This window comes from Mustelus asterias, chromosome 7 (genome assembly GCF_964213995.1).
Source record: "Mustelus asterias chromosome 7, sMusAst1.hap1.1, whole genome shotgun sequence".
Classification (NCBI taxonomy): domain Eukaryota; kingdom Metazoa; phylum Chordata; class Chondrichthyes; order Carcharhiniformes; family Triakidae; genus Mustelus; species Mustelus asterias.
Genome location: NC_135807.1, coordinates 3,509,807 through 3,524,838, shown reverse-complemented (window position 1 = coordinate 3,524,838; position 15,032 = coordinate 3,509,807). Strand labels below are relative to the sequence as shown.

General features: G+C 44.4%; 1 protein-coding gene across 1 annotated transcript in view; it reads right to left on the bottom strand.

Moving 5' to 3' along the window:
• The window catches only part of ttc39c (tetratricopeptide repeat domain 39C), a 94,727-nt gene extending 79,695 nt beyond the window's left edge, over positions 1-15,032 (bottom strand). The window contains exon 1 of the mRNA XM_078215619.1: positions 14,761-15,032. Within this exon, the coding sequence (XP_078071745.1) occupies positions 14,761-14,930 (170 nt within the window). The 5' untranslated portion in view covers positions 14,931-15,032. The remainder of the gene's footprint in view (positions 1-14,760) is intronic.

The following is a 15,032-nucleotide window of genomic DNA, read 5'->3' as shown; positions in this document are numbered from 1 at the left end:
TGCCTCATACATCTAAAAATGATAGGATGATACTAAAATGATAGTCCCAGTCTACTCAGTCTCTCTTCATAAGCCAACACCCTCAACTCTGGAATCAACCTAGCGAATCTCCTCTGCACTCCCTCCAGTGCCAGTACATCCTGTCTCAAATAAGGACACCAAAACTGTACACAGTACTCCAGGTGTGGCCTCATCAGCACCTTATACAGCTGCAACATAAATATGAAACCCAGTGGCAGATACCATTCAATCGATCTCCCGATTTCTACTCAAATGCCCCACAGACGATTGTCATCAGTGTTTCCAAACTTCACTCTCAAAAAGACACGATATCTACAGCAGAAATAACATGGGGCTAAGTCAAGGACAGAAGTTACCCAAATTGACGATGTAAATTGAGATTTCTCTGCATCTTCCAAAGCCCTTACGGGTAAAAGCCAATTTATAAACATTTCATTTGGATAGACTTGGGATAAAAGTAAGTGAAATAAGATATCTCGTAAAACATTCAACCCAAAAACAATAAATCTAATAACTGTGCCAGGCACAATTAGATGTCAAGACCTCTGACAAACAAGGAACTTAGATGGCAATCTGACTGTTCTCGGTTTGACGCAAGTGGAGAGATTTTAGAAGCATGTGACATTGTTTCCATCTTGTGACTGGCTGGTGATTGCATCATGGAAACTATTCTATAGGCCCCTCCTATATTGTAACTCCCTTCTAAACGTAAATGCAATCCTACTCAAGAGCATACTTCAGCATTTTCATATTGCTGCAGTGCATATTTCACCCGGTGTCAATGTCTGGCCATTCAGGAAGAAGAGAAACACAACCAGAAGGCCACCAGTCAATAAATGGATGCTTCCTTACTAATATTACAAACACCAAATGCAATGGTTATAACTAATGTACTCATTCATTTGCGGGGAATTTACACTTCTGAATGAGGTCGAAATTGGCTATTTCAAGGCATGCTCTGTATAATTTACTTACTTAATATTCTGCAACATTCAGTTAAATCAAGATCACCTTAAAAGTCAAAGGCTTGTCAAACAACTGCAGCAGAAGCAGTGCAGTGAACCGAATGATTTGAAGAGAGCAATTCACACAATTAAACATTCTGCAAGAACCTCTAACATGCGCCTCAAATACTGCCCCTGACTCAAACCCCCAAAACGCAATAAACAGATACAAATTTTGATATAAATTCACTTTGCTCTTTCAGGACAAATCACGTGACAGAATGACACTCAAGATGACTTTTCTCTACACCCTAGCTATGACTGTAACATTACATTCTGCGCTCTCTCGTTTCCTTCTCTACGAACGGTATGCTTTGTCTGTATAGCGCACAAGAAACAATACTTTTCACTGTATGTTAATACATGTGACAATAATAAATCAAATCAACATTACAGCAACTTTTTTTTTAAATCACTCGAAGAACTGAAAATGAAATGCCCACCTAGGAATAGGATGCAAAGCAACAGAATTCATCTAATCCCACAGTAAATGAATAAAGAACTGTAACACCAGATTCAATTTACTTTAATGCATGGGCATTCTCTAAACTTTTCAGTGAATCATGCAAGATGATTTGAAATCACAATAGCAAGGTACATCATCCTTGGGCACGCTTTAAAAAAAACTTTCCACATCACACAAGAAGCTCTCAATGGTTGTAACCTCAGGTATTTCATCGCAACTTTTTTTTTCAAATCTACTTGATACAAAATACAACTTTAAACATTTAGCCCAATTTTTAGAATAAGCACCTGTCCTTCCTTCATTATGTAGGGTGCCTATTTAATACCACAACTCAGACTCATAGGAACTAATTTTCTTCATATTAACTTCTATGAACTGAAATGGACAGTTATAATTCTACAAGTTGGAAAGCTTACATCATCAGGTTACATTTTAAAATACGAGACTAAACTAAATACGTTAACCAAAATTAACTTTCATAGAACATAGAAAAGCTACAGCACAAACAGGCCCTTCGGCCCACAAGTTGCACCGAACATGTCCCTACCTACTAGGCTTACCTCTAACCCTCTATCTTACTAACTTCCATGAACTTATCCAAAAGTCTCTGAAAAGAATCCGCCTCCACCACCACTACCGGCAGCCGATTCCACGCACCCACCACCCTCAGTGAAAAACTTACCCCTAACATCTCCTCTGTACCTACTCCCCAGCACCCTAAACCTGTGACCTCTTGTGGCAACCATTTCAGCCCTGGGTAAAAGCCTCTGAGAATCCACTCTATCAATACCTCTCAACATCTTATACACCTCCATCAGGTCACCTCTCATCCTTCGCCTCTCCAAGGAGAAAAGACCCAGCTCTCTCAACCTATCCTCATAAGGCATGCCACCTAATCCAGGCAACATCCTTCTAAATCGCCGCTGCACCCTTTCTATGGCTTCCACCTCCTTTCTGTAATGAGGCAACCAGAACTGGGCACAGTACTCCAGGTGGGGTCTGACTAAGGTCCTATACAGCTGCAGCATTATCTCCTGATTTCTAAACTCAATTCCTCTATTGATGAAGGCCAGTATTCCATACGCCTTCTTAACCACAGCCTCTACCTGCGACGCTGCTTTGAGCGTCCTATGAACCCAGACCCCAAGATCCTTCTGATCTTCCATTCTTTCATCCTATTCGACCTGCCAAAATGGACCACCACACACTTATCTGGGTTGAAGTCCATCTGCCACTTCTCCGCCCAGTCTTGCATCTTATCTATGTCTCGTTGCAACTGCTGACATCCCTCTACACTATCCACAACACCACCAACCTTTGTGTCATCAGCAAACTTGCCAACCCATCCTTCCACTTCCTCACCCAGGTCATTTATAAAAATCACAAAGAGCAAGGGTCCCAGAACAGATCCCTGGGGCACTCCACTGGTGACCGGCCTCCATGCTGAAAAAGACCCATCTACAACCACTCTTTGCCTTCTGTGGGCAAGCCAGTTCTGAATCCACAAAGCAATGTCCCCTTGTATCCCATGCCCCTTCACTTTCATTTAAACAAATAAGAGAGGTCACCCGTTAGGTTGAATTCTGGAGTCAAAATGATGCAAAAGCAAAAGATATTCACTTTTGGTATAAGGCATGAGGGACTTTTCATTAACAAGGGAGAGACTGGAGAAGCTGGGATTCTTCTCCTTAGAGCAGAGAAGGTTCAGAAAGATTTGGCAAGAGATGTTCAAAATCATGGATTTTGAAAAGTGGCAAAGACCAGAGGATACAGAATACTACTGAATTCCACACTGAAAATTACATATTCCAATCACAATTAAAAATTTTATCTCTAAATAAAGCCAATCACACAAGTATGAAACAAAAAATCATGGTTAGCACTGCCGCCTCACAGCGCCAGGGACCCGGGTTCTATTCCCGGCTTGGGTCACTGTCTGTGCAGAGTCTGCATGTTCTCCCCGTGTCTGCATGGGTTTCCTCCGGGTGCTCCGGTTTCCTCCCACAGTCCGAAAGACGTGCTGGTTAGGTGCATTGGCCATGCTAAATTCTCCCTCAGTGTACCCGAACAGGCACCGGAGTGTGGCGACTAGGGGATTTTCACAGTAACTTCATTGCGGTGTTAATGTAAGCCGATTGTGACACTAATAAATCAACTTAATAAACCCCCTCTGGCTTACAAAGGAAGTTAAGAATAGCATTAGAACAAAAGGAGAGGCTTATGATATTGCAAGAAATAGTAGAACGTCTGAGGATTCGGAGTGTTGTAGAAACTAACGGGTACCACAAAGTTGATATAAAGAGAAAAATGGAATGAAAAATAAAATGTAAACAAGATGAGAATATAAAAACAGATAGTCAGACCTTCTAGAAGTATATAAAAAGAGAGTTGCTAAAGTGTACATCAATCCCTTAGAAACAGAGACAGGAGAAATTATGCATCATGGGAAATGGAAAAGACAAATATTTTGTGTCTGTCTACTTAGTAGAAGACGCAAGTTACATACCAAAACTACAAGGCAAGCCAGGGACTAAAAAGAATTAGGAAATTAATATAACTACCAGAGATAGAGTATTGGAGAAACTCAAGGGTTAAAATCCAACATATCACCCAGTGGCCTACATCATAAGGTTCTAAAAGAGATAACTGCAGAATTATTGATGTTCTGTTATGATTGGAATACTGCGTCCAATTCTGGTCACCACACTACCAGAAAGATGTGGAGGCTTTGGAGAGAGTGCAGAAAAGGTTTACCCCTCCCCCCATACCAGGCAACATCCTGGTATAGAGGGTATTAGGTATGAGGAGAGATTGAATAAACTGGGATTGTTCTCCCTGGAAAGACGGAGGCTATGGGGCGACCTGATATAATTTTATAAAATTATGAGGGGCGTGGATAGGGTGAACAGTTGGAAGCTTTTTCCCAGGGTAGAAATGACAATTACAAGGGGACACAAGTTCAAGATAAGGGGGGAAAGGTTCAGTGGAAATGGAGATGTGCGGGGGAAGTTTTTTTACACAGAGGGTGATGGGGGCCTGGAATGCACTGACAAGTGAGGTGGTTGAGGCAGATACGATAGTCACATTTAAGACTTATCTTGATAGGCTTATGAACAAACGGAGAATAGAAGGATATAAGTGGTTGGTCTAGATAGGACAACGTGATCGGCGTAGGGTTGGAGGGTCGAAGGGCCTGTTCCTGTGCCGTTCTTAGTTCTTTGATTTTCCAAATTTCCCTGGTTTCTGGATTTCCCCATCAGATTGGAAGTTAGCAAATCTAACAATACCGTTCAAGAAAGGAGAAAGAGAGAAAACATTGAACTACAGATAAGTTAGACTCATTAGTCATTGGGAAAGTGCTAGAATCTATTATTAAGGAAGTCAGAACAATGTACTTTAAAAACAAATCAGTGTGATTAGAACAAGTCTACATAGTTTTACTACGGAAAAGGGTTCATGGAGTTGAGGTGATATATTAGCATGGACAGAAGATTCAGAGCTGACAGACAGCAAAGAGTAGGCAAAATGGGATATTCTCAGGCTGTGACCAGTGGGATGCCGCAAGGATCAATGCTGAGGTCTCAGCGATTTACAACCTATTTTACTGACTTAAAGAGAGAGAGTAATGCACACAAATTTGCTGATGATATAAAACTAGCTGCAAATGTAGGTTCTGAGAAGGACACAACAAGGTTACAAAAAGATAGACAGATTAATCGACTGGGCAACTGGGTGGCAGACGGAGAATAACGCAGGAAAGTGAGAATCTATTCCGTTTGGTTGTAAGAATAGAATAACACTCCATCCCAAAACATAAGATTATAAGAACTAGGATCAGGAGTAGGCAATCTGGCCCTCAGGCCTGCTCCGCCATTCAATAAAATCACGGCTGATCTTTTCATGGACTCAGTTCCACTTACCCGCCCTTTACCATAATCCTTAATTCCTTTACTGTTCAAAAATGTATCTCTCTTTGCCTTAAAAACATTCAACGAGGTAGCCTCAACTGCTTCACTGGGCAGGGAATTCCACAGATTCACAACCCTTTGTGTGAAGAAGTTCCTCCTCAACTCAGTCCTAAATCTGCTCCCACTTATTTTGACGCCATGCCCCCTAGTTCTGGTTTCACCTGGCAGTGGAAACAACCTCCCTGCTTCTATCTTATCTATTCCCTTCATAATTTTATATGTTTCTATAAGATCCCCCCTCATTCTTCTGAATTCCAATGAGTATTTGATTTGATTTATTATTGTCACATGTATTAACAGTGAAAAGTATTGTTTCTTGCGCGGTATACAGAGCATACCGTTCATAGAGAAGGAAACGAGAGAGTGCAGAATATAGTGTTACAGTCATAGCTAGAATGTAGAGAAAGATCAACTTAATGCAAGATAAGTCCATTCAAAAGTCTGACAGCAGTAGAGAAGAAGCTGTTCTTGAGTCGGTTGGTACATGACCTCAGACTTTTGTATCTTTTTCCCAAAGGAAGAAGGTGGAAGAGAGAATGTCCGGGGTGCGTGGGGTCCTTAATTATGCTGGCTGCTTTGCCAAGGCAGCGGGAAGCGTAGTCAGAGTCAATGGATGGGAGACGGGAGTCTCGGATGGTGGTCTGCCTCCCTGGGGCCGGGATCCAGGATGTCGCTGGGCGAGTCCCAGAAATCCTGAGGTGGGAGGGAGAAGAGCCAGAGGTAGTGGTACATTATGGTACCGCTGATGTAGGTAGGAAGGGGGAAGGGGTCATGAAAAGAGAGTATAGGGAATTAGGAAGACAGCTGAGAAGAAGGAAAGCAAGGGTAGTAATCTCAGGATTGCTGCCTGTACCACGGGAAGGTGAGGACAGAAATGGAGTGAGGTGGAGGATGAATGTGTGGCTGAGGGACTAGTGCAGGGGGCAGGGATTCAGGTTCCTGGACCATTGGGACCTCTTCAGGGGCAAGTGTGACCTGTACACAAAAAACGGGTGGCACTTGAATCCCAGGGGGACCAATGTCCTGGCGGGAAGGTTGGCTAAGGCTACTGGGGAGAATTTAAACTAGATAGGTTGGGAGGAGGGGATCGAGACGAGGTGACTGGGAGCGAGGAAGTTAGCTCGCAAACAGAGAAGGGTTATAGACAGTGCAAGAGGGAGGAGGTTAATAACATTTCAACAATTCAGGTCCAGATAAAAGCTGGAATAAGGACACTTTGCCTGAATGCACGAAGCATTCGGAACAAAGTAAATGAGTTGATGGCACAAATCAGCACAAATGGGTATGATCTCGTGGCCATTACAGAAACGTGATTACAGGGTGACCAGGACTGGGAGATGAATATCCAGGGGTATCAGGCATTTAGGAAGGATAGACAGGATGGAAAAGGTGGTGGGGTAGCTCTGTTAATAAAGGATATCAGGGTAGTAGTGAGGGATGACATAGGCTCTAAGGAGCAAAACGTGGAATCATTATGGGTGGAGGTAAGGAATAGTAGGGGGAGAAAGACACTAGTAGGCATGGTCTATAGGCCCCCAAATAATAATGTTGAGGTGGGGAGGGCTATAAACAAACAAATAATGGATGCGTGCAAAAACGGAATGGCAATAATCATGGGGGATTTTAACCTGCATATTGATTGGCTGACTCAAGTTGGATGTGGTGGGATGGAGGAAGAGTTCTTAGAATGCTGTCGGGATAGTTACCTTGAACAGTATGTTACAGAACCGACGAGGGAACGAGTTATCTTAGATCTGGTAATGTGTAACGAAACAGGTAGAATTAAGGATCTTCTTGTGAAGGACCCTCTTGGGTCGAGTGATCACAATATGGTCGAATTTCTGGTGCAGATGGAGGGGGAGAAAATAGGGTCCCAAACCAATGTTCTCTGCTTGAACAGAGGGGAGTACGATAGGATGAGGGCTGAATTGGCTAGGGTGGACTGGGAGAGCAGACTGGTAGGTAAGACAGCTGAGGAACAATGGAGGATTTTTAAGGAGATCTTTTTCAGTACTCAGCAAAAATATATTCCGGTGATAAAGAAGGACTGTAAGAAAAGGGATAGCCAGCCATGGATAACGAAGGAAATAAAGGAGAGTATTAAATTAAAAACCGATGCGTACAGAGTGGCCAAAAATAGTGGAGACTTAGAAGATTGGGAAAGCTTTAAAAAACAACAAAGAATGACTAAGAAAGCGATAAAGAAAGGAAAGTTAGATTATGAAACTAAACTAGCTCTAAACATAAAAAATAATAGTAAAAGTTTTTACAAATATATAAAAAGGAATAGAGTGGCTAGAGTGAATGTCGGACCCTTGGAGGACGAGAGGGGGGATTTAATAGTGGAAAACGAGGAAATGGCTGAGACTTTAAATAGGTTTTTTGTGTCGGTCTTCACAGTGGAAGACACAAATAGTTTACCGAATGTTAACGATCGAGTATTGGTAGGAGGAGAGGTACTCAATACAATTATTGTTACTAGAGAGGCAGTGCTTGGTAGACTAACGGGACTGAAGGTGGACAAGTCCCCGGGCCCGGATGGAATGCATCCCAGGGTACTGAAAGAAATGTCAGAGGTAATAGCGGATGTGTTAGTGGTTATTTATCAAAATTCACTGGACTCTGGGGTAGTGCCAGCTGATTGGAAAACGGCTACTGTTACGCCGCTGTTTAAAAAAGGAAGTAGACAAAAGGTGGGTAACTACAGGCCGGTTAGCTTAACGTCTGTAGTTGGGAAAATGCTGGAATCCATCATTAAAGAAGAAATAGCAGGCCATCCGGATAAGAATGGTTCGATTAAGCAGACGCAGCATGGATTCATGAGAGGAAAGTCGTGTTTGACGAACTTACTGGATTTTTATGAAGATGTGACTAGTGCGGTTGACGGAGGGGAACCGGTAGATGTGGTGCTTTTGGATTTCCAAAAGGCATTCGATAAGGTGCCTCACAAAAGGTTGCTGCAGAAGATTGGGGGTAGGGTGTTAGCGTGGATTGGGGATTGGCTATCCAACAGGAAGCAGAGAGTTGGAATAAATGGGTGCTTTTCTGGTTGGCAGATGGTGACTAGTAGCGTGCCGCAGGGATCGGTACTGGGGCCTCAACTGTTTACTATTTACATAGATGATCTGGAGGAGGGGACTGAGTGTAGGGTAACAAAGTTTGCTGACGACACGAAGATAAGTGGGAAAGTGAATTGCGTGAAGGAAGCGGAAGGTCTGCAGAGAGATTTGGACAGGCTGAGTGAGTGGGCGAGGATCTGGCAGATGGAGTATAACGTTGGCAAATGCGAGGTTATTCACTTTGGAAGAAATAATAGCAAATTGGATTATTATTTAAATGGAAAAAAATTACAACATGCTACTGTGCAAAGGGACCTGGGGGTCCTTGTGCATGAGTCGCAAAAACTCAGTCTGCAGGTACAACAGGTGATCAAGAAGGCAAATGTAATGTTGGTATTTATCGCGAGGGGGATAGAATATAAAAGCAGAGAAGTCTTGCTGCATCTGTACAAGGCATTGGTGAGGCCGCAGCTGGAATACTGTGTGCAGTTTTGGTCCCCTTACTTGCAAAAGGATATATTGGCCTTGGAGGGAGTGCAGAGAAGGTTCACCAGGTTGATACCAGAGATGAGGGGTGTAGATTATGAGGAGAGATTGACCAGATTAGGTTTGTACTCGTTGGAGTTTAGAAGGCTGAGGGGTGATCTTATAGAGACATATAAGATAATGAAGGGGCTGGATAGGGTAGAAGTGGAGAGATTCTTTCCACTTAGAAAGGAAACTAGAACTAGAGGGCACAGCCTCAAAATAAAGGGGGGTCAGTTTAGGACAGAGTTGAGGAGGAACTTCTTCTCTCAGAGGGTGGTGAATCTCTGGAATTCTCTGCCCACTGAAGTGGTGGAGGCTACCTCGCTGAATATGTTTAAATCACGGATAGATGGATTTCTGATCCGTAGGGGAATTAAGAGTTATGGGGAGCAGGCGGGTAAGTGGAACTGATTCACTTCAGATCAGCCATGATCTTAGTGAACGGCGGGACAGGCTTGAGGGGCTAGATGGCCTATTCCTGCTCCTATTTCTTATGTTCTTATAGGCTGGCTTACATGATGGATTGGGCTACATTCACAACCTTTTGTAGTTCTTTGCGGACTTGGGCAGAGTAGGAGCCATACCAAGCTGTGACACAACCAGAAAGAATGTATAGAACATAAGAACATAAGAAATAGGAGCAGGAGTAGGCCATCTAGCCCCTCGAGCCTGCCCCGCCATTCAATAAGATCATGGCTGATCTGACGTGGATCAGTACCACTTACCCGCCTGATCCCCATAACCCTTAATTCCCTTACCGCTCAGGAATCCATCCATCCGCGCTTTAAACATATTCAGCGAGGTAGCCTCCACCACCTCAGTGGGCAGAGAATTCCAGAGATTCACCACCCTCTGGGAGAAGAAGTTCCTCCTCAACTCTGTCTTAAACCGACCCCCCTTTATTTTGAGGCTGTGTCCTCGAGTTTTAACTTCCTTACTAAGTGGAAAGAATCTCTCCGCCTCCACCCTATCCAGCCCCCGCATTATCTTATAAGTCTCCATAAGATCCCCCCTCATCCTTCTAAACTCCAACGAGTACAAACCCAATCTCCTCAGCCTCTCCTCATAATCCAAACCCCTCATCTCCGGTATCAACCTGGTGAACCTTCTCTGCACTCCCTCCAATGCCAATATATCCTTCCTCATATAAGGAGACCAATACTGCACACAGTATTCCAGCTGCGGCCTCACCAATGCCCTGTACAGGTGCATCAAGACATCCCTGCTTTTATATTCTATCCCCCTCGCAATATAGGCCAACATCCCATTTGCCTTCTTGATCACCTGTTGTACCTGCAGACTGGGCTTTTGCGTCTCATGCACAAGGACCCCCAGGTCCCTTTGCACGGTAGCATGTTTTAATTTGTTTCCATTGAGATAGTAATCCCATTTGTTATTATTTCCTCCAAAGTGTATAACCTCGCATTTATCAACGTTATACTCCATTTGCCATATCCTCGCCCACTCACTCAGCCTGTCCAAATCTCTCTGCAGATCTTCTCCGTCCTCCACACGATTCACTTTCCCACTTATCTTTGTGTCGTCTGCAAACTTCGTTACCCTACACTCCGTCCCCTCCTCCAGATCATCTATATAAATGGTAAATAGTTGCGGCCCGAGTACCGATCCCTGCGGCACGCCACTAGTTACCTTCCTCCAACCGGAAAAACACCCATTTATTCCGACTCTTTGCTTCCTGTCGGATAGCCAGTCCCCAATCCACTTTAACACACTACCCCCAACTCCGTGTGCCCTAATCTTCTTCAGCAGCCTTTTATGGGGCACCTTATCAAACGCCTTTTGGAAATCCAAAAACACCGCATCCACCGGTTCTCCTCCATCAACCGCCCTCGTCACATCTTCATAAAAATCCAACATGTTCGTCAAGCACGACTTTCCCCTCATGAATCCATGCTGCGTCTGATTGATCGAACCATTTCTATCCAGATGCCCTGCTATCTCCTCTTTAATAATGGATTCCAGCATTTTCCCTACTACAGACGTTAAGCTGACCGGCCTATAGTTACCCGCCTTTTGTCTCCTTCCTTTTTTAAACAGCGGCGTAACATTAGCCGTTTTCCAATCAACCGGCACTACCCCAGAATGCAACGAGTTTTGATAAATAATCACTAACGCATCCACTATTACCTCTGACATTTCTTTCAATACCCTGGGATGCATTCCATCCGGACCCGGGGACTTGTCCACCTTCAGTCCCATTAGTCTACCCAGCACTGCCTCTCTGGTAACATTAATCGTATTAAGTATTTCTCCTGCTGCCAACCCTCTATCGTTAATATTTGGCAAACTATTTGTGTCCTCCACCGTGAAGACCGACACAAAAAACGTATTTAAACACTCAGCCATATCCTCATTTCCCACTATTAACTCCCCCCTCTCGTCCTCCAAGGGTCCAACATTCACTCTAGCCACTCTATTCCTTTTTATATATTTATAAAAACTTTTACTATCATTTTTTATATTAATTGCTAGCCTAGCTTCATAGTCTATCCTTCCTTTCTTTATCGCTTTCTTAGTCTCTCTTTGTTGTTTCTTAAATTTTTCCCAATCACTTGTTTCTCCACTATTTTTGGCCACTCTGTACGCAGCTGTTTTTATTTTAATACTCTCCTTTATTTCCTTCGTTATCCACGGCTGGTTCTCCCTTTTCTTACAATCCTTGTTTTTTGCTGGAATATATTTTTGCTGAGAACTGAAAAGGATCTCCTTAAAAATCCTCCACTGTTCTTCAGCTATCCTACCTGCCAGCCTGCTCTCCCAGTCTACCTTAGCCAATTCATCCCTCATCCTATCATATTTCCCTCTGTTCAAACAGAGGACACTGGTTTGAGACCAAACTTTCTCCTCTTCCATCTGAATCAGAAATTCGACCATATTGTGGTCACTAGACCCAAGAGGGTCCTTCACAATAAGATCCTTAATTCTACCTACCTCGTTACACAATACCAGATCCAAAATAGCTCGTTCCCTCGTCGGTTCCGTAACATGCTGTTCAAGGAAACTATCCCGACAGCATTCTAAGAACTCTTCCTCCATTCCACCCTTACCGACTTGAGTCTGCCAGTCAATGTGCATGTTGAAGTCCCCCATGATTATTGCCGTATAGTCTCAGTCTACTCAGTCTCTCCTCATAAGCCAACCCTCTCAACTCCGGAATCAACCTGATGAATCTCCTCTGCACCCCTTCCAGTGCCAGTATATCCTTTCTGAAGGAGACCAAAACTGTACATAGTACTCCAAGTGTGGCCTCACCAGCACCTTATACAGCTGCAACATAACCTTCCTGTTGTTAAACTCCATCCCTCTAACAATGAAGGATAAAATTGCATTTGCCTTCTTAATTACCTGCTGCCCCTGCAAACCAATGTTTTGTGATTAATGCACAAAAGATACCCAGGTCCCTCTGCACAGCAGCATGTTGCATTTTTTTTACCTTTTAAATAATAGTCCACTTTGATGTCATTCCTACCAAAATGGGTGACCTCACATTTATCAACATGATACTCCATCTGCCAGACCCTTGCCCACTCACTTAGACTATCTAAATCCCTTTGCAGACTGTGTCCTCTGCATACTTTGCTCTACCACTCATCTTAGTGTCATCTGCGAATTTTGACACACTACACTTGGTCCCCAACTCCAAATCATCTATATAAATTGTAAACAATTGCGGTCCCAACACTCATCCCTGAAGCACACCATTCGGCACTGATCGCCAACCAGAAAAACACCCATTTACCCTCACTCTTTGCTTTCATTTAGTTAACCAATCCTCTATCCATGCTAATACATTACCCATAACACCATGCACCTTTATCTTGTGCAGCAGCCTTTGGTGCGGCACCTTGTCAAATGCCTTCTGAAAATCCAAATACACCCACAGGTTCTCCATTGTCCACCTCGCTCATAATGCCCTCAAAAGAATTCCAGTAAATTAGTTAAACGCGATCTGCCTTTCATGAACCCATGCTGCATCTTCCCAATGGAACAATTTCTATCCCGTTGAGATAGAGATATTCAAAACCATGTGGAGGCTTGAGAGTAGATAGGAAGGAACTGTTCTTGCTCATAAAAAGATCAAATATTAGAGGGGACAGATTTAAAGTGGTTTGCACAGAACATAGAACAGTGCAGCACAGAACAGGCCCTTCGGCCCACGACGTTGTGCTGAGCTTTATCTGAAACCAAGATCAAGCTATCCCACTCCCTATCATCCTGGTGTGCTCCATGTGCCTATCCAATAACCGCTTAAATGTTCCTAAAGTGTCTGACTCCACTATCACTGCAGGCAGTCCATTCCACACCCCAACCACTCTGAGTAAAGAACCTACCTCGGACATCCGAGGTAGATACTTGCATAAGAAACAAATGTGACGTGAGAAAGAAAGCGTAGCGGAGGCAGGTTCAATCGAGCACGAGAGGATTATTTGAATGCGCAAGGTTACAAGGAACAGTAATCAGTCATGACACTCATTTGTACAGCTCGCACTATGATGGGCCGAATGGCCTCCTTCTGCGTCATAACAATTCTTTGACTGCGGTAATGGATCACTAAAAATAGATGGGCATTTACTTTAACTATGAGTGGTGTTCTGGAATGCACTGCCTGAAAGGATGGTGTTAATGGTAACTTTCAGGACAAAGGGGACAGCAGGGGAGGTGGGACTAACTGGATGGATCCTTCAAAGAGTTGGCACTCATACAATAAGCCAAATGGCCTCTTTCTGTAATAAAAAAGAAAATGCTGGAAAAGCCCAGCAGGTCTGACAGCATCTGTGAGGAGAGAAACAGAATTAATGTTTCGAGTTTGTAAGACTTCTTCAGAGCTAAAGAGGGAGAAATGTGATGGATTCTTTACTAGGTTAAGAGGGGGTGCAGCAAAGTAGCAGGTCGGGGATAGGTTTGATTTGATTTATTGTCACACATATTGGGATACAGTGAAAAGCATTATTTCTTGCGCACTATACAGACAAAGCATGCCGTTCATAGAGAAGGAAAGGAGAGAGTACAGAATGTAGTGTTAGTCATAACTAGGGTGTAGAGAAAGATCAATTTAACGCAAGGTAAGTCCATTCAAAAGTCTGACAGCAGCAGGGAAGAAGCTGTTCTTCAGGCGGTGGATACGTGACCTCAGATTTTTGTATCTTTTTCCCCAACGGAAGAAGGTGGAAGAGAGAATGTCCGGGGTGCGTGGGGTCCTTAATTATGCTGGCTGCTTTGCCAAGGCAGCGGGAAGGGTAGACAGAGTCAATGGATGGGAGCTCTGACAAAAGGGTCATCTAGACTCAAAACGTTGGCTCTGTTCTCACTCCACAAATGCTGTCAGACCTGCTGAGATTTTCCAGCACTTTTCTGTTTTTGTGTCAATAGACGGGAAGCTGGTTTGCGTGATGGGAGCTCAAGGGAGATTCAATCTCTTTGTGTGTCTGATGAAGGGTGGGATGGTGGAGAATCAGATTAATAAGGAGCAGAGAGAGAGAGAGAGCAGTGAAGGGGCAGCAAGCTGGGGTGATGAAGTTGGTGCAGGAGGAGCCGAGCCCCGGAGCCGAGTCTCCCCGAGTGATTCCGAATCCAGCCGAGTGATCCCGAATGGAGCCCGATTGGCTCCGAGCGCCGACTCCGAACCCCGAGTGATCCCGAATGGAGCCCGATTGGCTCCGAGCGCCGGCCGGCGGATCCCCAGCCTGACTCACCTGTATTTTTTGAAGAGCTGGTCCGATTCCCTGAAGCCGTTGTTGAGCAGCATGTTAATCCCGGCCAGCGCCAGCTCCGCATCGTCCGCCGGCTGCTGGGGGCTGCTGGCCGCCGAGCCCGACTCCGAGCCGGTGGCTGAGCCCGAAGCCTCCCCGCGCCGGCGATCCATCACCAGCCCGCCCGCTGGGCTCGGCTCCGGCTGAGTGTGCAGAAGGCGGCCCCCTTTCCCGCCGCCGGGCTCCGCGCTGCGCTGCCTGGATCTCCGGCCCCG